The sequence below is a fragment of the Pangasianodon hypophthalmus genome, chromosome 5 (assembly GCF_027358585.1).
Source record: "Pangasianodon hypophthalmus isolate fPanHyp1 chromosome 5, fPanHyp1.pri, whole genome shotgun sequence".
Classification (NCBI taxonomy): Eukaryota; Metazoa; Chordata; class Actinopteri; order Siluriformes; family Pangasiidae; genus Pangasianodon; species Pangasianodon hypophthalmus.
Window position 1 is genome coordinate 5067472 of NC_069714.1, and position 20879 is coordinate 5088350.

At 38.5% G+C, this 20879-nt stretch overlaps 1 protein-coding gene across 2 annotated transcripts in view; it reads left to right on the forward strand.

Moving 5' to 3' along the window:
• Positions 1-20879, forward strand: part of kif5c (kinesin family member 5C) — a 50002-nt gene that overhangs the window by 24341 nt on the left and 4782 nt on the right. Inside the window, exons 11-25 of one of the 2 annotated variants that reach the window (XM_053234369.1) lie at positions 1974-2122; positions 4810-4976; positions 6354-6422; positions 8614-8820; positions 9138-9284; positions 10959-11150; positions 12899-13016; positions 13319-13395; positions 14721-14830; positions 15141-15242; positions 16540-16600; positions 16775-16846; positions 18182-18286; positions 18506-18722; positions 19371-19543. In XM_053234369.1, coding sequence (XP_053090344.1) covers positions 1974-2122; positions 4810-4976; positions 6354-6422; positions 8614-8820; positions 9138-9284; positions 10959-11150; positions 12899-13016; positions 13319-13395; positions 14721-14830; positions 15141-15242; positions 16540-16600; positions 16775-16846; positions 18182-18286; positions 18506-18722; positions 19371-19537 — 1960 coding nt within the window. In that variant the 3' untranslated portion in view covers positions 19538-19543. The remainder of the gene's footprint in view (positions 1-1973; positions 2123-4809; positions 4977-6353; positions 6423-8613; positions 8821-9137; positions 9285-10958; positions 11151-12898; positions 13017-13318; positions 13396-14720; positions 14831-15140; positions 15243-16539; positions 16601-16774; positions 16847-18181; positions 18287-18505; positions 18723-19370; positions 19544-20879) is intronic. The other variant, XM_034304780.2, reaches the window with a different exon arrangement.

Below are 20879 nucleotides of genomic sequence, written 5' to 3' on the forward strand. Positions count from 1 at the left end.
GCCACATGGTGACAGCAATGACATTATCCTGGTCCATGAGAACACCCTTTTGATTGATGTAGCCGAGAAACCAGATTGTGGTAGCATGGAATTCTCATTGTTCCCCTTTTACAAATAGCTGGTTCTCCAAGAGCATGCAAGAACCCTTCGGCATGAGTGACATGTTCCTCTTTGGAGGAGGAGTAGATGAGGAGGTCATCAATGTACACAATGACAAACATTCCGACCGTGTCCCAGGGGATGTCATTTATGAGGCCCTGGAATACTGAGAGCACGCAAGATAGTCCATACAGAATGACACAGTATTCGAAGTAGCCAGAGGTGGTGCTGAAGGCCATTTTCCATTTGTCCCCTTCACAGATCCAGACAAGATTATATGCACTGCACAAATGCACACTGGGCACTTGGTGAAGATTTTGGCTTCCTTGAGTTTTTCCAGTGCCACTGGGACTAAGGGTAGTGGATAACAATACTTGGCTGTCACTTGGTTTAATCTGTGATAGTCAATGCATGGTCTGAGCCTGAGGGGGCATAGCACCAGCCATCTGCTCAGTGGAGCAGTCATATGGTCTATGAGGATGAGGCCGCTAGCCTTGATCTTGATAAAAACTTCATTGAGGTCTTGATACTCTGACGGTATTTCCATGTTAAAGTCGGCTTCAGAACTCTCAACTGAAGTTGATGCTACCAGGAGCACAGGTGCCTGCAGACAGTGGTTGAAACAGTGTGGGGACCAGTGGAGGATTTCTCTCTCGGACCAGGATATCTGTGAGTTGTGGGTGTGCACCCAGGGTAATCCCAGCACGATGGGAAAGTTCTTTGTGACTGTGACTAGGAGAGAGATTTGTTCCTGATGGAGGGCACTGACTTCGATAAGAAGGTGCATAGTGCAATGGGTTATAGACCCCCCTCCATTGGGTGTCTTGTCAAGGGCTTGGATGTGCAGGGGATTGTAATGTGGTTGGGTAGGTAGGTTCAGTTTAATGACTAGAGAGCTGTCGATTGTAATGTGGTTGGGTAGGTAGGTTCAGTTTAATGACTAGAGAGCTGTCCGAGTTGAACACATGCAACTCGGACAAGCCAAGCTGATGGATGTGGAATGCCAAAGGCATCACAAACTCAAGTTGTACTTCTACTACAGCAGCCGTCAGCATTCCACATCCATCAGCTTGGCTTGTCCGAGTTACATGGGTTCAGGCTCGGAGATTTCCATCACGGAAGTTGGTGGTTTGCCCCTCTGGTTCCTTATTAAGTGGTTGAGATGGATGGAGAGGAGAGCCACTTTTAACGCTGGCTCCTTCCAGCCACTCCCAGCAGCAATGGTGCAGAACTCTAATGCAAACTTGGCAGCACTCAGGTTGCCTTGGCTGAGCATGAGGAGTTGCTCTCCCACTTACTTGCTCTCGGGAGAAATGTCGAAAACTCGCCATAAAAGCTCCAAAATGTGCTCATAAGAGGTGGTGTGCTCTCCTCCTTGGGTCCAAATGGCAGTAGCCCAAGTGAGTGCCTTATCTCTGAGCAGGTTAATGAACTGATCGATTTTAGTCCTCTCAGGCACTCCCTCTTGACTGGAGAAATACAAGGAGCATACATTGAAGCATGAAACTTTTGCATGAAGCGGGATCACCTGAATATTTGTCGGGGTGAGCGATCAGTGATGGGTAGGTGTAGATGTAGGTGCTAGCGTGTTGGAGAGTTGTGTTAGCTGTGCGTTGATCATGGCAATCTGCTGTGTCAGTTTTTGTCCATGCATGTTTTCTTTTTTATTCCTTTATTGTTTGTACATGTGTTTAGTTTAGTTACACACTGAGCTTGAGTGCTCATTAGAGGCCAGTCTCCATTTCGGTGCTTAATTAAAGCAAGAGTCCTGAGAGAGCACCAGTTCTAGTAACACACTAATAATTAATTAGCTAGAAAAGTACCAAAAAATTATATTAAAGCTCTGTCTCTCTCTCTCGCTCTCTCTCTCACAGAGCCAAGACCATCAAGAACACGGTGTCAGTCAACATGGAGTTGACGGCCGAGGAGTGGAAGAAGAAGTATGAGAAGGAGAAGGAGAAGAACAGAGGCCTGAAGATCATCATCCAGCGGCTGGAGAATGAGCTGAAGCGCTGGAGGAGAGGTAGAGAGAAGGAAGGAAATGTCTGTTTTCGATATAATTCTGGCAATGACGTCAATTATATAAAATGATAACCATATACATTAAATTTTTTTTTTTTACTCTATCACATTATCCACCCACAACTTGTGTTTTAAAAGACGGTGACCTTAAAAGCCTTATAACACTACTGCAGCAGAGCATGTATTAAATTATTACCTCAATGACAGTACTAGCATAAAAATATTTTAAAAATAGACTTCAGTAGAGTCCAGTAATTTATTTAATAATAATAATAGTAAGGTGTGTTCTTTGAAAGTATTGTATATGCATATATTAAGCCCCCAGAAATATCACATAACCTTAAGTATTTCCTTTTTGTGAAATGCTGTCATAAGGATACTTGTCACATGTGGGACATATGTGTGTAACAATATTGTGATGGTTGTGATGGTCAGGTGTCCACAAACCTGTGTACCTTCCAGCCAACCACATTAACCAAAATCACTGACTATAATAATAATAAAAAAAAAAACAATGTAACTACAAACATCTAGTCTAATTTCTTGTTAAAGAACATGCTTTGGCCTTCATCTGAGGGAATTTTCTGTGAAACTCAGATGTCTCAACAAGGGAAAGCAGATTTTAAATGGCAACATTTTACAGCTCAATAGTTAAGGTTCTATATTAGTGAATGCTAAGTTGTGAGTTCAGATCCCTGTTGTGTTGGGAATCTGAGTAAAGACCTTAACCCTCACCTCCTGAGCTGTATTATAAAATTGTATTCTGTCTCACATTTAACTCACGTATGATAACAACATCTGCCACCAAAATCTAATAATGATAACATCTGATGAATATGCTTGAATATTAATTTTAAAAAGTGATTAGTTTATAATGCAACATAATGAAGACTTTCCAACAGAAATTTCTACAAAGACTTTTTTCTGATGTTATATAACTTCACTGAAGAGATTTCTCTATGTTTTTGTTTGAATCTGTAGTAATTGGCCTACTTTTCTTCTTCTATACAAACATAACAGAGCAAACATTGTTATTTCAGGGAAGTCATACTTTTACCCAGATCATTAATCCTACAGAAAGCCAAAATTGTTAGGTGCATAAAGTGGTCCATGTTTGAATGTGATTAAAGATGACATTTTGCCCTCAATCTCTTTAGACCCAAGTTCAAGTCCACTGATGTTCAAAAAGCAAAAGTTGTTTCTTTTTTGTGATTTTTGTTTCTTAGATGGCTAATATTACTTTCTTTTTATTTTCATCATATCAACCTTCTCCCTTACATTGAGGGAAGGGGAATTAGGGTGAGAAAATAAAGAGCTGATTTAGTGAGGCTAAAATAGCCACAATCGGGGCCAAGACAACAGAAAATAATCAAGGACAAAAACAATATTCCATAATACTGGAAGCACAGGGTATGGCCCAAATGCTTGTGTGATGAAATTCATACTAGAATTCATACTATTCTTAAAACTTTTTAAGAATATTTTCTTAAGAACATGTTATTCCCACAGCCATTCGTTAGTTTTAAAAGTGATTTACTCTCAGTGCATTGTGGGTAATACACATGCTCCCCTGCCACCAAGATGCTAGAACACTTAGGGTTTGTTCAAAACGACTTCTTATAGCTGTTCATTTGTTATAGTGACTATTAAGTCTTTTTAGAATGAATTGCGTGTGTTTTGGTGTGTGGGCTGTTTCATAAAATGGCTGAGATGCTAGTAAAAAAAAAAAAAGCAGTAACCAGGACACAGGCAGAGACTTTCTCCAAGTCAGATGGGTTTGAATTCAGCGCATGCTCTGGTTCAGAGCAGGACTCAGAGGTAGAAATGATGAAGCCTGGAATACATGAAGACGACATACACTTAGTTGATTGTAGCTGAGCATCTGCAAAAAGAAGAGCAGAACAACCAAGAAAGAAAGAGAGAAAAGACAAATAAGCAAAATCAGAGCATCTGTGCAAAAGTCCATGCAGACAGTTCTTAAATCTTCCTCCACTCTCCATCTGGCCTTTTCTTCTTCACCTCCCCTCTTCTCTTCTTTCTCTCATTACCCTCTTCTCATACCGTATGTCTAAATCACACAGATTGTTTCTGGGTGTTAGGCTAATCTGCATGCACAGACATCATCTCCTGTTAATTTATAAATATCTGATTCCTTTTTCCATCATGAAAAGTAAGCTTTATTATTGAAATCAGCCATTTGGCTGGCAGAGTTTCTTACTCCATCTCTGGAAGAAAACAAGTCTCATATTACAGATGCTCCTTAACTGGTACTGAAAGCTTTTATAGGCAGGCAGATCTGCTGTGGCTTAACTAAGCTATGGAAATAAACATTTCATAATAAATCTTTGTTCAACTGTTTCCTATATCTGTCTAGGAAATTTATCAACAGTATCTTATTGTATTTTTTTTGGTTAATGAGCAGGAAGTATTTAGATGACTTATTGGCTTCACCTGAGTCAATGAGCTTTAGTTTCAGATACTTATTCAGCTGTTTATGACTCTTCCTCTAAGTGTAAATGTAACACTGAGAGATTTGAAGAGATTGACAGATTGCTGGTCTCAAATTGTCGTCAGCTAACATTAGATTAAAGACTAAAAAAAAAAAGAAAACCCGGAAGAATACTCAAACTTTTGCATATGGCTGAATTGCGAATGTTTGCAATGATAAACTCAAACTCTTTTTCTCAGGCGAAGCAGTTCCTGTTGAAGAGCAGCAGAAAAGTAAGGAAATGAAGAACTCAGAAGCCACACCCACAATCGACAGTCTGGCTCCGCCTCCCCAACCTCTTTGTGACACGGAGAAGACTCAGTACGAAGAACTAATCAATGATCTCTACCATCAGCTTGATGACAAGGTACACATATGGATGCAATTTCATTACCAACAAATATACACAAGACAAGTATTAAAAAGACATTTATTGCCCATTTCTTAAAAATGAAACAGTACATTGACAGAAATGAGCTACAGATGTAGTATGTAGTGTAGCTCAGATGCAAAAAAAAATAAAAAAAATAAAACATGCCCAAGGTTTAAAAACTGGCACTTGGTGAATTAACACATTTTAAATTGTGAATAGAATTGAGTATTTACCTTTTATTTATTTATTTATTATTACTATTATTTTTATTTATTTATTTATTTATTTGCAATGGGTCCCTGGAGGACTAGTGGTTAGGCCACAGTGCTCTCACCACTGCGGCCTGGGTTCGATTCCTGGCCAGGGAACCAACCCAGCCACTGGGGTTGTGTGCAACAGTGAGCTCTCAGTGCTGGTCCCAAGCCCGGATAAAAATTGGGGAGAGTTCCATCAGGAAGGGCATCTGGCTTAAAACCTGTGCCAAATCAAATACGTGGACCGATGATCCGCTGTGGCGACCCCTAATGGGAGCAGCTGAAAGAGGAACGATAACAGTCAATTTTTTTGCAATGCAAGTAACACATGTGCTTTACAAATTCAAATATACTATATTAAAAATATCCACAAAAAACAAACTCATCGTATGTGAGAATTTGATAATATGAGAAATATGTCTCGATTGCACGGCTAGTGGCTAGTTACTGCCCTGAGGTGATAGTTGCAAGAAGCTAATAGCAAAATCGATAGTCAGTTACTTCCAGACTGTTTGGACTTAAACATGAATATGCAGGACATCACCAACAGTTTAAGCAAATGGTCTAGCTTTAAAGGTTTATCCCCAAATCTAGCTAGCTGGCTAATGTTAGAGAAAAGCATCATTCATTGATGAGAGGTCTGTCTGTATTTTGAAACAGTTAGTGGCAAAATCATTAATTCCTGCAAATAGTAGTAAAATATTAGCACATTTAACTGTGTTACAGTAGACAAATGGCATTGTTAATCTTAATGATGTATAAAATAGATCCATCTCTGGGTCAATCTGGGACCTAACAGGGACTACAAATGTTATATCTCATAGGGTGAGGATTTCTGAGATGAGACGCATTTAACTCTGAGTTGATCTGAGGCTAGTGAATTAGCCTAGCATGACTTCAATCACTGGCGTCCCTTCCTCCATCATTCTTGCATGTTTTATTGACAGGTTAATGTGCTTACTGTGCAATTTCTCTGGGAAGGATGATACAGGTGGCCACTCAATTTATCTGACTTTCTGTCTGCTCTCTCTCTCTCTCTCTCTCTCTCTCTCTCTCTCACACACACACACACACACACACGCACACACACACACACACACGCATTCTTCCTGACCAGGACGATGAGATCAATCAGCACAGTCAGCTGGCAGAGTCACTGAAACAGCAGATGGTGGATCAGGATGAGGTGAGCTCACTCCATCATGCACATCTAACACAATATTACTCACGTGATATTTATAATACATGCGTAACTCACTCATAAAGCCTGCCCCTCTCATAACACTCATGTTCCTGTAAGCTTTTATGTACAGTATGTCATGGACTTAAATGGAAGTTGTTGTGGTATGTGAGTTAGTCATACTTTATGAATATGTATGTGGTTTTTAAATGGGGATCATAAAATTGCAATTTAGTCAAGGGTATTATATATAATATAAATATATATATATATATATATAGCAAATGGTACATCTTTTCCCATAAGAACCCAGACAAAAAGTTAGTCACGTGTGTCATGTCTTTCCATCATTACTTCCTTACACCTCTCTTCACTTTAATAGCAGGATCAGTTCTCTCAGGTAAAGATCCCACCAGTGTCTTGCATATTGTACAATAAGGAACAGATATTAGTAGATGTGTCTAATTTTTTAATCTGGAGAGCTTTACCCATGCTGCATTGTAGGGCAGTGTGTCATAATGACTCAAATGCCTTGTTCAGCATGTGAAGTCATGCGCGAGCTAGAAAAATAGCCTAACAGTGATCTATTGCCACCTGCTGGTTAATACTATACCCCCGACTACTCCGGTTGAAGTGTAAGAAAAGTACAGGATATAAACTGTAAATACTAAAAATAAATCAATAATACATGTTCTTGTGTTCACTTTTAATGAACCAATATCATATATTTAATATACATTAAATTACAGTACAAATGCAGAATAAACTTAAATGCTGAATGTACTGTAAACAATTTTTTTTTCACAATTTAATTTGTCACCTAAATTTAACCTGATATTTAAAACCTAGTTAATATTCTGGTTATATACGAACCTGGTTATTATCATCATCTTGCTAAGCAGTTCCTATCAGATTTATTAAGGGCCTTTAAACCATGTTAAACACATGGTGAGCATCATGTGAATCATGTTGCCATGGAAACAGCTCTATATCATCCACCATCTGGCTTCTGTCCACATTTCAAAAGCTTGATTTCTGTAACATGGGTATATAAATTAGAAGAAATATATCAACTTTTCAATGTTAAAGATATTTTAGTGAAATTCTGGTATCTACTAAAACACGTCACTTTCCACCAAAGAGCAAAGAAATATTGTCACTTATGCTAGCTCTACTCATTTCATCTTATAACCCTGAGCTCTCAGTGGTGGTACTATTGTGGTACCATTGTTGCGTGATATAATCTCAAATATTCACAATGCCATAAGCGTCAGTTGGGAAAAATAGGATTTTTCAAATAGGTTTCCACAAAAAAGCACCAGTATTAGGTTTTCAGTGAAATCAGGGTTATTTAAATTTATTTCATAATATTCCATATAGTACTCAGCATGGTAGTTTAAACAAATGCAGTTTAGTAGAACTAGTCATTGCTATACAATTCAATTCAATTTTATTTGTATAAAATTTCTATTAACATTGTCACAAAGCAGCTTTACAGAAATTTTGATGTAGATTTAGATGCTCAATGAGCAAGCCAGAGGTGACAGCATCAAGGCAAAAACGTTGAGGAAGAAACCTTGAGATGAAGCAGACAAAAGAAGGTGAAACTGGATAGTGGGATTATAAATCATCATACAGGTGTAGAAAAATAAAGTCAAACAGCACTATGTGTGTTGAAAGGATGTTCAGTATGAGGAGACTGTGATGTACTGAGATGAGCACAGGGCAGTCTTTATGATTACAGCAGCGGTTCTAATGTAAAATCTACAGTATCCAGATGAGAAGTGAAACTCTTTAGGGTATCCATATGGGACTGTCCACAGCAGAAGACAAGTCAGAAGTGCAGAAGTAGAGCATTATGGATCATACATTGGTTCCTTTACCACTGTTTAATCTTCATCTAAAAATAGCCAAAATATGCAACTGAACTGTTATTGTGAATAGATGAGAAATATCTGATTTCTACTTACATGGTGTAAAGTATGTATTATTAGAAGGACAGTGTCTTAAATGAAACCTTAACATTCACCAAAAATCACATTCAGAGACTGTGATTTTCCATAACACATTACTGATCAGGCATTTCAACTGAGTGATTAAAAATTATGCTGTGACTCCACTACATCTACACCGTTCACTGGTCTGAATGAGTTAAAAACATCTCAGTCATTGCCTCTACATCATCTGTCCACGACAGCTGTTAGCGTCGACGCGGCACGACTGTGAGAAGCTCCAGCAGGAGCTGATGCGTCTGCAGCGTGAGCACGAGGCAGCCAAAGAGGAGGTGAAGGAGGTGCTGCAAGCGCTGGAGGAACTCGCCGTCAACTACGACCAGAAGAGCCACGAGCTGGAGGAGAAAGGAAGGAGCAATGTCCAGCTCACCGATGAGTTAACACAGAAGAGTGTGAGTAAGCGGAAGAGAGCAAGGTCAAAGGGGAGACAGGAAGTAAGAGAGCAATGATTACAGCATAATTTTTATCTGTTAATGGTATTACGGATTCAGCTGTCTCTTGAGGTGAGTATGTTATGATTTAAACAGTTTGCACTAATAGCGTTGTAAGTGTAGTCAGAGGTGGATGTTAAGGTGAAAAAAAGGACTGAGGAAGAGATTTTGCACCACATTTATTTCAAGGAGAGGACAGACAAGAGAGAGATGATATTGTAGGTGTTGTACAAGTGCCATGTAGTGACCCCTGATGTGTGCGTGTGTTCCTGTTGCAGACAATTCTATCCACTGTACAGAGGGATCTGGCTACGCTGCAGGAAGTGAGTGGACACCACAAGAAGAGATCTGCAGAGATCCTGGGCATGCTGCTGCGAGACCTCAGTGAGATCGGCACCGTCATCGGCACCAGCGACCTTAAGACAGTAAGAACTTCTGGCATGATATACTCACACACACCGACACACACATGCACAAATTCTTGATTGGCGTTCCATTTTACTTTGATACATTTAAGGACACATACAATTAGATAATTAGTTCTACTGAGTAACAAACCAGTGTTACTGATTATATATACACTTACTATCCACTTTATTAGGAACACCTGTACAGTTGCACATTGTAATTGCAGATACAGGTCGAGAGCTTCGGGTAAGGTTCACATCATACTTCAGAATGAAGAAAATGTGTGATCTCAGTGACTTTAACCATAGCATAGTTGTTGGTATCAGATGGGTTGGTTTGAGTACTTCAGAAACTGCTGAAACTGGGAATTTCACTCGCAACAGTCTCTAGAGTTTACATAGAATGGTGTGAAACACAAAAAGCATCCTGTGAGCTCAGGGTCTGTTGGCTGAAACCCCTTGTTAATGAGAGAGATCATAGGTGAATAACCAGACATTAAACCTTGAGGTGAATGGACTACAACAGCAGAGGTCCACATCAAGTTCCACTCTAGTCAGCCAAGAACTAGAATCTGAGGCTATCATGGGCACAGACTCACCCAAACTGGACAGCTGAAGACTGGAAAAAGACCAGGTGTTTTTTCTAATCTGCAACTGTTCAGTCTGGGTGAGCTTGTGCCCATGACAGCCTCAGATTCCTGTTCTTGGCTGACAGGTGTGGAACCTGATGTGGTCTTCTGGTGTTGTAGCCCATCCACCACAAGGTTCGATGTTTTATGCATGCTGAGATGCTTTTCTGCTCACCACGGTTGTAAAGAGTGATTACATGAGTTACTATATCCTTCCTAGCAGCTTGAACCAATCTGTCATTTTCCTCTTTTATCAACAAGCTGTTTCCACATACAGAACTGTCACTCACGCAATGTTTTTTGTTTTTAGCACCATTCTGTGTAAAACTCTAGAGACTGTTGTGTGTGAAAATCAGCAGTTTCTGAAATACTCAAACCAGTCCATCTAGCACCAACAACCATGCCATGCTTAAAGTCACAGAGATCACACTTTTTCATCATTCTGATGTTTGATGTGAACATTAACTGAAGCTCTTGACCTGTATCTACATGATTTTTGCATTGCGCTGCTGCCAGATGATTGGCTGATTAGATAATTGCATGAATGAGCAGGTGTACAGGTGTTCCTAATAAAGTGGACGGTGAGTTTGTATATAGTATATACAATATATAATTCTATATGTCAACAATATAAGTATTCCTTATTATATAGTAGCAGTGTACATAATGGAACCTTTTTTAAAGTGCAAGCATAACAGGTAGAAATCTAAGAAAAGTGTAGGTTTTAGCCTTCTGTGTATGCTTTAATGAAATATTTTAAAATTCACAATCACTGCAGTGTTATGTGGAATGTAATGACATCTTCTATGAAGTGGTATATCACATGTAGGCAGATAGCACAATAAACCAAGATACTTATTATATAATATGATTTTTTTTTCTATCATTCTGCAACTTTTGTTATAACATATAAACCAGATGTGACCAGAGTTTTATTCCAATTGTAACATAACACATCTGGCTCTGAGTTTCATACATTGCATTAAACAAACAATATTTGAGTAATATTAAGTAATACTGTATAAGCTGATCATACTAAGACTATGCTTTCTTTTGCCTCCAGCAGACAGTGGAGGGTCCTGGAGCGATGGAGGAGGAGTTCACCATGGCACGCCTCTACATCAGCAAGATGAAGTCAGAGGTGAAGTCGCTGGTGAACCGCAGCAAACAGCTGGAAGGAGCTCAGGCCGAAACGGCACACAAGATTCAAGCCAATGAGAAAGAGCTCGCGTCCTGCCAACTCCTCATCTCACAGGTCAGTCATGATTCATTCAAGATTCAAGATTCAAGAAGTTTATTGTCATATGTGCAACGGGCCCACACAATGAAGTTCTTACTTTTTTTACTCTCCTCTGGATGCTGTATAAAATTAAGTAAACTAGAAAAACACAATATATACAAAATACACTATAAGTACTATAAAAATACAGAACATAAATATTCCACTGTATGCACAGTGAGTACAGTATGTGTGCAATGCTGCAATTCAAATATAACCCAGGCTCTCCAAGTGTAGAGTGTGGTGCTTAGTCCAGTGTGTACATGATCATTCTCACTCAGCAGTGCTCTCTAGTGGTAGAGATAATAGTGAGCCCATTTCCCAGCCACAGTATTAAAATACTGTAATTTGTACAGTGTATTCAACTTCACTACAAAAATGGCCAAATCTTAGGGCCACTTTGCATTGTGCACTTGCTTGACATTTCATTGTCAAATAAAAATAATAGTTAAACACTTTTTTCTGCTGGTATGAAGAGAGCAACATGTAACTTTCTTTAAGCAAATATTAAGTGAATCAGTTGCTTGACAGCACAAAAATACACAAACAACACATGCCCTGGTGCAGTATATATTTGTGACACAGTGGTTGTAAAACAGATACACTATATGGCCAAAAGTTTGTTGACACCAAACCATTATACCCATATGTGCTTTTTGAACATCCCATTCCAGATTTAGGAATTATAACAGCCTCCATTCTTCTGCGAAGGCTTTCCACTAGATTTTGGAGTGTGGCTGTGGGGATTTGTGATCATTCAGCTACAAGAGCATTAGTGAGATCAGACACTGATGTTGGTGAGGAGGTCTGGGGTTCCGACGGTGTTCCAGTTCATCCCAAAGGTGTTCAGTGGGGTTGAGGTCAGGGCTCTGTGCAGAACACTCGAGTGTGCCTTCACACACCATGTCTTCATGGAGCTCGCTTTGTGCAAAGGGGCATTGTCATGCTGGAACAGGTTTGGGCCTCTTAGTTCCAGTGAAGAGAAACTGTAAAGCTACAGCATACAATGACATCCTATACAATTGTATGCTTCTACCTTTGCAGAAGAACCACATATGGGTGTGATGGTCAAGTGTCCACAAAGTTTTGGCCATATAGTGTAGACATGTTGTTATTATTAACTGGTTACCTTTCCTAGACTGCTTAAAACTGCAAATGATGTGGTTCAGGGCCTGATTTAGCTCAGTAACTAAATATTAAGCCCTTTGCAGGCTCTGTGTTAATGCAGTGTAAACGCTAATATACACACTTCTCTGGCCCACCATGAATGTGACATCACTGCCATGACATACTGGGAATTTTGATTAGCTGAAGATGTGGATTGTAGTACTGTATTAAAAGCAGAAAAAGTAAAGTAAAAGAAATACGAAATGCTTCGTATGTAAGCTAGCCCTTGCTTCTAGACATTTATAAAAGTCATTAACATATTTTGACATTTCAACATGTTCTGTTACTTGCCAAAATATTTTATATGGCCCATGTCCACCCTGAGGTCAGAGGATCCCATTTAAACTGCAGCAATACAAAGGTTAGGATTTCATTTGCTCATCTCGGTTTTAATGCACATGCAGAGTGTAGTTGCTGTAGCATAAGTGCAGAGTGCATTAAGAAAAGTCTCAGTAATGACAGATCATGAATCAGATAAAAAGTCTGTTGATTGGGCCAGTTACTGAGTGTATGTGTGTGTGTGTGTGTGTGTGTGTGTGTGTGTCTGACTGATCCAGCTCCAGGCCAAGATAAAATCCCTGAGTGACTACATGCAGAACATGGAGCAAAAGAAGAGACAGCTGGAGGAGAGCCAGGACTCGCTGATGGAAGAGCTGGCTAACCTCCACGCTCAGGGTGTGTCTTATACAAATGCATTCGCATACACATGGTACAAGGATGCTACTCAGAAATTCCTGTAAATAAAGAATACAAATGATACAGTACATACAGTTACTCTATAGTTATGTGCTGTAGAGCTGAAGATACAGATATGTTGTGTGACTCCTCTTGTAGTTAGTGACTTTCCCTCCCAGTGAAATAAACCATATCCTTAAATCCTAAAAACACGAACACTGAGTTCTAGAAACTAGATCCTCTAGTATATTGATCTTTTTATAAATAACACATGTTGTGCTTTTGCATGTTTGCTAATCTAGAAAAGATGCATGAGGTGTCTGTGATGGACAAGGAGAAGGAGCATATGAGCAAGATGAAGGATGCTGAAGAGATGAAGGTACAGAATAATGTTCATTAAATATAAATGCAGTATACAGTGCTTCACCTCTTCAAGAAATACAGCAAGTGAAGAAAAAAAAAAAGGAAAAAATTATCGTCATTAATGGTCATGCTGAGTGATGAGCTGCTTGCGGTTATTTGAGGGATTGTGCTTGCTAGGTCATGCTACTGATCAGGGGTGGAAAGTACTATTCCCAGTCAATTGAATAGATATATTTCATTGTCTTAAAGACATTCTGATGAAGGTTTATGGTTGAAAATTTCTAAGACCAATGTAAATGGTCCATGTAAGTCCATGTATACATTTATTTCTGAATCAAAATGTATTTTTTAAATAAATTTGTTCTGATTTGTTTAACATTTTTCTTGGTCATTGCATAATTCTATATGTGCCATTTTAATTATTTTTATTCTAAAAAAAATAGAAAATATTAAAAATTAAGAAAATCCTTTTATGAACAGGTGTGCAAACTTTTAATCGGTAGCGTAAATACAGTAATTTATTTTTTTAATTATCCTTAACTATCATATTAGGGAATTTGCACACTACCTGAGTGTAACTGAAAATGAATATATGTACTCTTAATTACTTTTACATGAAAAATCCACTTTTTTACTCTTAACAGTATCCTTTAGACTTTCAAAGATGACACAATTTGTTTTTCATTTCCCCTGGCTACTAATTCAGTCAGTCGCTTTTCTGTGAATTTTAACTTCATTTATTGAACATCCAATCAAAATCCATTTCTAAGCATACCACATCCAATCATCTTTCTGCAAGATTAGTCTCACTCACACTACATGCATTAAAGTTACTTTAATTAAAAAAAGGGAGCTAATAAAACAAAAATACAATTTATTAATGAGCAAGGGTGATGTGGGGGGATTTACTTTCCTTTCTTATTAATGATAAAAAAAAAATAAAATAACTAAGGTACCCCATCCTTAACCATAAGCGTAACTTGATAGTTCATAACACGAACCATAATTTGAATTGAATTGAATCCACAAGTGAGACTATGGTTTAAAAACAGTCATAAAATCAATTAATTAAAATTATTTACTCTTTACTTAAATACTAACATCTTTTAACTTTCACTCAGATACCATTTTGACTTTTAATTGAGTATGATTTTGACACAGTATTCACACTTTCACTTATTTTTATTTGTTATTTGTTATTTTTGCACCTATGGTGAACACCTTTATCTGCTCTTGCTCACTGTTTTCTGCATTTCTGTGTGAAGGGTTTATTTAGAATTGTAAAGCTAAATGAATTCAAAAGAGTGATTTTTGCCATTTCTGTGAACTCAATGTGTGTAGAAAGCGCTGCAGGAGCAGATGGAGAGTCACCGCGAGGCCCATCAGAAGCAGCTCTCACGACTCCGAGACGAGATCGTCGAAAAGCAGAAGATCCTGGATGAGCTGAAAGAGTTAAGAGCTAAAAAAAAAATCTCACTTATTTCAGGAGATATTTCATGCAAGCAAAAAAAAAGACCATCTCAACAGACTAACATGGCTAACAACAAAACCACTAGAAGTATAATCCAGCTTCCTTTTAGCTGTTTGGCAGTGGTACACTGTTTTCTTCAGCTTTTATTCATTATGTAGAAAAATACAAAGATATTAAATTAAAGGATGCTGACCTTTGAATCTCATGAATGGATCTGATTGGCATTATTGTGCATGAGAATTAGATTGCTATCCCACTTAAAATCTTTACCCTGTTTTCCTCTACCCCAGTATGAACCAATCTCTTCAGCTGGAGCAGAAAAAGCTCATGTCTGACTACGACAAGCTAAGAGAGGAAGAACAGGAGAAGGACAAGAGGCTGCAGAAACTAATGTAAGTAGACTGTTGATGGTGCTCACTGAGTGCTCTCTTTTATAGAGACAAGAAGAGTCCATGGTTCTGACTGAAAGAAACGCTCACGTGTGAAAGATTCAGTTAATGCCACACAGTGTGAGTGGTGCCATTTTGGGATTGTCATCAATATTAACAAAAGCAAAGGATAAAAGTGAACGATTATTAATTGACGCCATTTTCCCATTAGTCACTTAAAGCAAAACTCTATCCTGAAATGCATTAAATATGAAGTATTTGTGATGTGCTTAGCGATTCTGGTGCTAATTTATTAATTGGTGCAGTATTTTCATTATTCCTGGGAGAAAATAGAGGTTGTCCGTGTCGCTGATGTCACAGGGGGACATTGCTAGCTAGTGTAGTAACAATGCCATTGAAGAAGAAAGCAATTTTCATCAATCACAAAAGTAATGCTCAGGTTTTGCTCTTAGCTTCTACAAACAACACCTTCTTTTCTCTGTCACCATTTTGTGCCAACATTCAACATCATATTAATCAGTAGTAGTGACCGTTGCCCTGAGTTATAGTTGCCCTGGCTAGTAAGCTATCTATGAGATGACGAGCATGATGGCGTTGACGGCGGTATTAGCGTAAAAGTTGAAGCCTTGGAAGCAGATCTGTTTGAGCAGAAGTGTACAGATGAGGAGGCGAGAGAGCTGGACAGACTAAAAGACTATAAAGTGCTGCTGAAAGGCTCCCTTTAGGTAGGGATGAAGCACGGGCTAAATCTCACTTGCTCCTTTATTAGCAGTTCTAGTACTAGGCATTGTGGGTAATGTAGAAAACTATTAACCAAAGTGAAAATAGACTAATATGTCAGTGAATGAAGTGTATAAAGAAAAAAGTCTCAGAATTGCATCCTAAAATCCTAAAATAAATAAATTTTGCTCCATTGAACATTAAAGAAGGGCAACTTGTTGCTTGTTAGCTAGCTAGCTTTTTTTGATAAATGTTTACAGCTAGCTAGCAAGCTAGTGCTCTTGTGTGATATTGGTGATCTTTATTTTTGCTAACATTTCATGTTCAAAAATACATCTGGGCTTAAATTTGTTGAATCATCACTGTAATATATTTGTATATGTATATTTTCTTATTCATTTGTCATGAAATGGACTTGCTCATGAAAATTAGCAGCTTTGAGTGATTAGCAAGATCAGCCTAGCCGAGCAAGAAAGGGAGGTCTCTATGAGCCAATATATTCAGAAAGAGAGCAGTTTTAAATGATGGCGTGTGAAGTATTGTATTTGAGGAACGTATGTCTTTTGTCTCTGTGAATTAGTTTATTAAATGAGAAACGGGAACAGGCCAAGGAGGATCTGAAGGGTCTTGAAGAGACTGTGGTAAGTACGAAACAGGAACCAAGATTTACATTATTTATTTTCATACATTTTAAAAGCAATAAAAACCTGTAAACCCTAGAGAGAGTTAAAAGTACACTCGTATTTCACTTGACTATAGTAATATGGCTAATAATTCAAACATTTTTAACAGCATTTTTTCTCCTGCTTTCCTAGACAAAAGAGCTCCAAACTCTCCACAATCTGCGCAAACTCTTCATCGACGATCTTAACACACATGTCAGGACAGTAAGTGTTACGACATATTGGCAGCGCCTTTGTGTTTTTCCATTGTTATTTGAGGTTTTTTTTTTAGTTTTACTACATTTTCATTTCCTATTAATCCCCTGAGAATTTGGGTGGGTCTTCCAGCTGACTCATCCTCCAGATGTGCTTTTGGCTTCAGGTCTGCGTTTTCGGGCCAGGAGCTGAATGACTGATGAGGATGTACATGCTCTAACAGCAAGACAGGAGATATTTCCATTAAGCTCAGGAAATGGTGTCACTAGAAGCTTTGAGTGAAATGTGAAGTAAAAGCATCATTGCCTCATCCCACTGATGATTAAGCAAACTCTTAAAAATGAATCCATGCTCTCGCAGATGTGCCCTACAATATCCGTATTCATGCTGTTGAAAGATTGAAATAAAAATTTTACAACCTCAGCAGTTATAATGTTTGACAAACAGGTGTCTGTGTTTAAGACTAGATCCTGATCAGGAGATATGTTATTTATATAGTACTTTATTTAACACAATTTAAAGTACCATCAGTACCACCGTGTTCTTTTCAGGAAGCATCTGCCTGGCAGAATGACATGCCATGTATGTTATACTTATTAAAGAATAATATGAAGTATTTACTAAAAAATGACACCTCGTACTTTTAATGTTGAAGAACATCTGCAAGAACATTGTTCCCTCACCAGCCTCTCAGTTTCTTTCCCTTGAAGTGAATAAGACAAAAAAGAATGGATGAGAAAATGTAAAATCCAGCATCCTAAAAAAAAAAAAAAAAAAAAAAACTTTCCTGTATTTAAAAACAGGAACAGCTTTACCTCTGTCTCACACAAAGCACTGACACAGGAGACTCCTTCCATAAAAACTAAATAAACATTTCGTTTCAAGCTTAACCATATCAACAGTTATACACATTTATGTATATGACATACAAATCCCTGTGTAAAGTACTAAAGAAACAATAACATATTAGAACAAGTGAGTTAATATGACTCTGTAACCAGAAACTGTTGTCAGAGCTGCTGTTAAAGAAAAAGAATCAACATTTTCTGACCAATCAGAATCAAGTATTCAATTGCGCTGTGATCTGTTATTATATGTGAAAGATACATGGATATATCCAGATTAATTTTTTTTTTTTTAAATTTTGTTAAAATTACATTTCAATGGAGTGAACAGACTGGATTTACATTGATTCATTTGGAAAGTGGTGAATTTTATCCAATTTAAAAGTGAAGCAGAATCCAATCAAGCCTTTGATTAAAGCAGAACAAGGATTTGAACTGACAACCTTCAGGTCACTGTGACAGAATCTTAACCAATGAGACGACCTTTTCTTTCTGATAGAATGTAGAGTTGGATTCAGAGGAGGCAGGAGGCAGCTTGGCTCTGAAACAGAAGATCATTTTCCTGGAGAACAATCTGGAACAGCTCACCAAAGTCCACAAACAGGTTTGCACTGTACTTTTCTCTGAACAATTTTAGCACAAACCAATAGTGGCAGATTGAATACAACTTTCACAATATGCTTAGACCTACACACTTATGGGATATAGTATACCTGCCAGGAGGCTTGATATTTCAACTTATTGTTCAAGTACATTATATATGTGTACTATGGCAATGAAAGGTTTTTCCCTCAACTCTGTTTCTCTCACACTTTCTCTCAAGTTGGTGCGTGACAATGCAGAGCTGCGCTGCGAGCTGCCTAAGCTGGAGAAGCGTCTTCGAGCCACAGCCGAGAGAGTGAAATCCCTTGAGACGGCATTGAGAGAGGCGAAGGAGAACGCCATGAGAGACCGCAAGCGCTACCAGCAGGAGGTGGAGCGAATCAAAGAGGCGGTCAGGGCCAAAAACCAGGCCAGGAGGAGCCACACAGCACAGATCGGTCAGTGTCTAGTCAAATCACTACTGAAATGAATGTAAGACCTTACTCCTGGACTAGTTTTGACAGCCGAAAGCTAATTTTGGTCTCAGTCTCTAAACCTTTTTTTAAAACAAAATAATCAGAAAAGACACTTCAATTCAAACAACCAAACTACCATGCTTGGGAATGATATTTAGTTGTCAGTGTTATGTATTATAGCCAGAAGGGGGCGACATGTTCACATTTATTGGGAGTTTAGCAGTACAACTTGATTTCATCTTTATTATAATTGTAAAACAAATTATATATGTGTCTATAACCTTGTACTTTTATTAAAGATCATGTCTCTTCAATAAACAGAGATCAGAATGGTTCAGTGTCAATGAGATCAGAATGGTTCAAGTTACCCATGTATAGCTTGGGAATGGAATGACTGGGTACAACCCAATTTTACTATTTTACGTATCTGAAGATGGCATATTAAATTGCTTAGGTCACTGCTAGACTTGTTAAAAGGTTCACACTTAGTGTTTATCAAACCCAGCATATTTCAAGCAATATAACACACCTGAGTATAACCTTAACAACTTTTATTAGTACAGCATATGCTTAAAAATATAGCTACTTTACCAAGTATTTACTCAACATTCTTCCCTGTATGTCCCGTAGCCAAGCCCATTCGCGCTGGACACCATGCCGGACATCACCCAGGAGCCTCTGGCTCACCGGGCCATACCATCAGAGGAGGGGGGGTGCAGAGCCCGCAGCGTCATCACTACCACCAGATGCAGGCAGCTCAGCAGCACTACCACCACAGCAGCAACAGCAGCAAATAAACAATGGTATGATCCAGTAGTCAAAATTTAGTTCATGAATCTTCATAATTAACAGCAAATTTGGCTGATCTGGTGATTTGAGAATAAACTATGAGCTGAGGAAGAAAGTGATTTTGGACTGTTTTAGCTATCCGAGTTCATTTTAGAAATAATAGTGTGTCATACAGTGTCAGAAACCAAATAAGCAAGAGTGTCACGTAATCCTCATAGCTCCAATGCACAACAAACGCACGTCTTTGCTGATCAACTACGTTTAAAGACAATATGGAAACTGGGAACCATCATATTGTATTATAGGATATAGTGTTCATTTCTCCATGTTAGCTTTCTTTAACTCTAATTAATAGCTTCAGGCATGTTGGTGCATGGGAAACACTCCACTGTTCACCCTGTAGTGGATTTCGGAAACGCTGACCTCCAATATTTTTTGGAAGACTGGGTAAACTGAGGCATATTTACAGCTGCCTCAGCGCTACATCGTAGATTAATGGGCAAAAGTCAAGACAGCACTTGTTGATTTATGTCATAGGTGCCCCTTAAGGTATTTTTGGATGATACATTTCCTCCCTTTTTGTTCACAGACAAAACGCCCTTGCTTTAGATCAAGAGAGAAAAACAAGGAAAACGCTGTGGCTGAAAATGCTCACAACCATCTGATTGGTAGACGTTAATCACTGAGTCACCACTAACAAGCAGTTGAAGCTTATAGCCTCCAGTTTAGCATTGTGCAAACTGCCAGAGATGTCATCACACATCTTTTTGGCTCAATAATACCATCTGTAGATTCAAATAGCTCAATATAAGCCTCATATAAATCACTTCTCATGTACAATTCTACTGCAAATCTGAAGGCCAGACTATTTCCGTATGACAGTATATGACTATCCTACATGACATACAGTACATTTAGTTGAGAAGGTGAAAAAAAAATCATTCTTGGTTACTTCAATGTTGTCTCTTAGTCTTGCCCTAATGAATCTGGTTTTATGTCAACTCTTATGTTTATCCAGGTCAAGATTAATGGTGTTGTGCGAACAGCCACAGCTAATTAAGTTTCCGGAGCATGTGGAGATGTGCTTTTGGTTAGAAAGTCACAGTGTAACATTAGCAAAAAAAAAAAAAGTACAAAAAGGTTCTCTGTCCTCAAAAGTGAGGAAAGCTTGGGAAAATGGCTGAGAGCAAGACATTTAACTTGAACCATTTGGCGTTTTCTAAAGAAAACTGGGCATATATGGATTGAGGCTTGGCTTCGTCTCCTCACAGTTACGTAAACAGGAGTCAGTTTGGGATTGTTCAAGGCTGGAAAAGCAATGTTGACTTGTTGATTTGAAGTAGATTCATC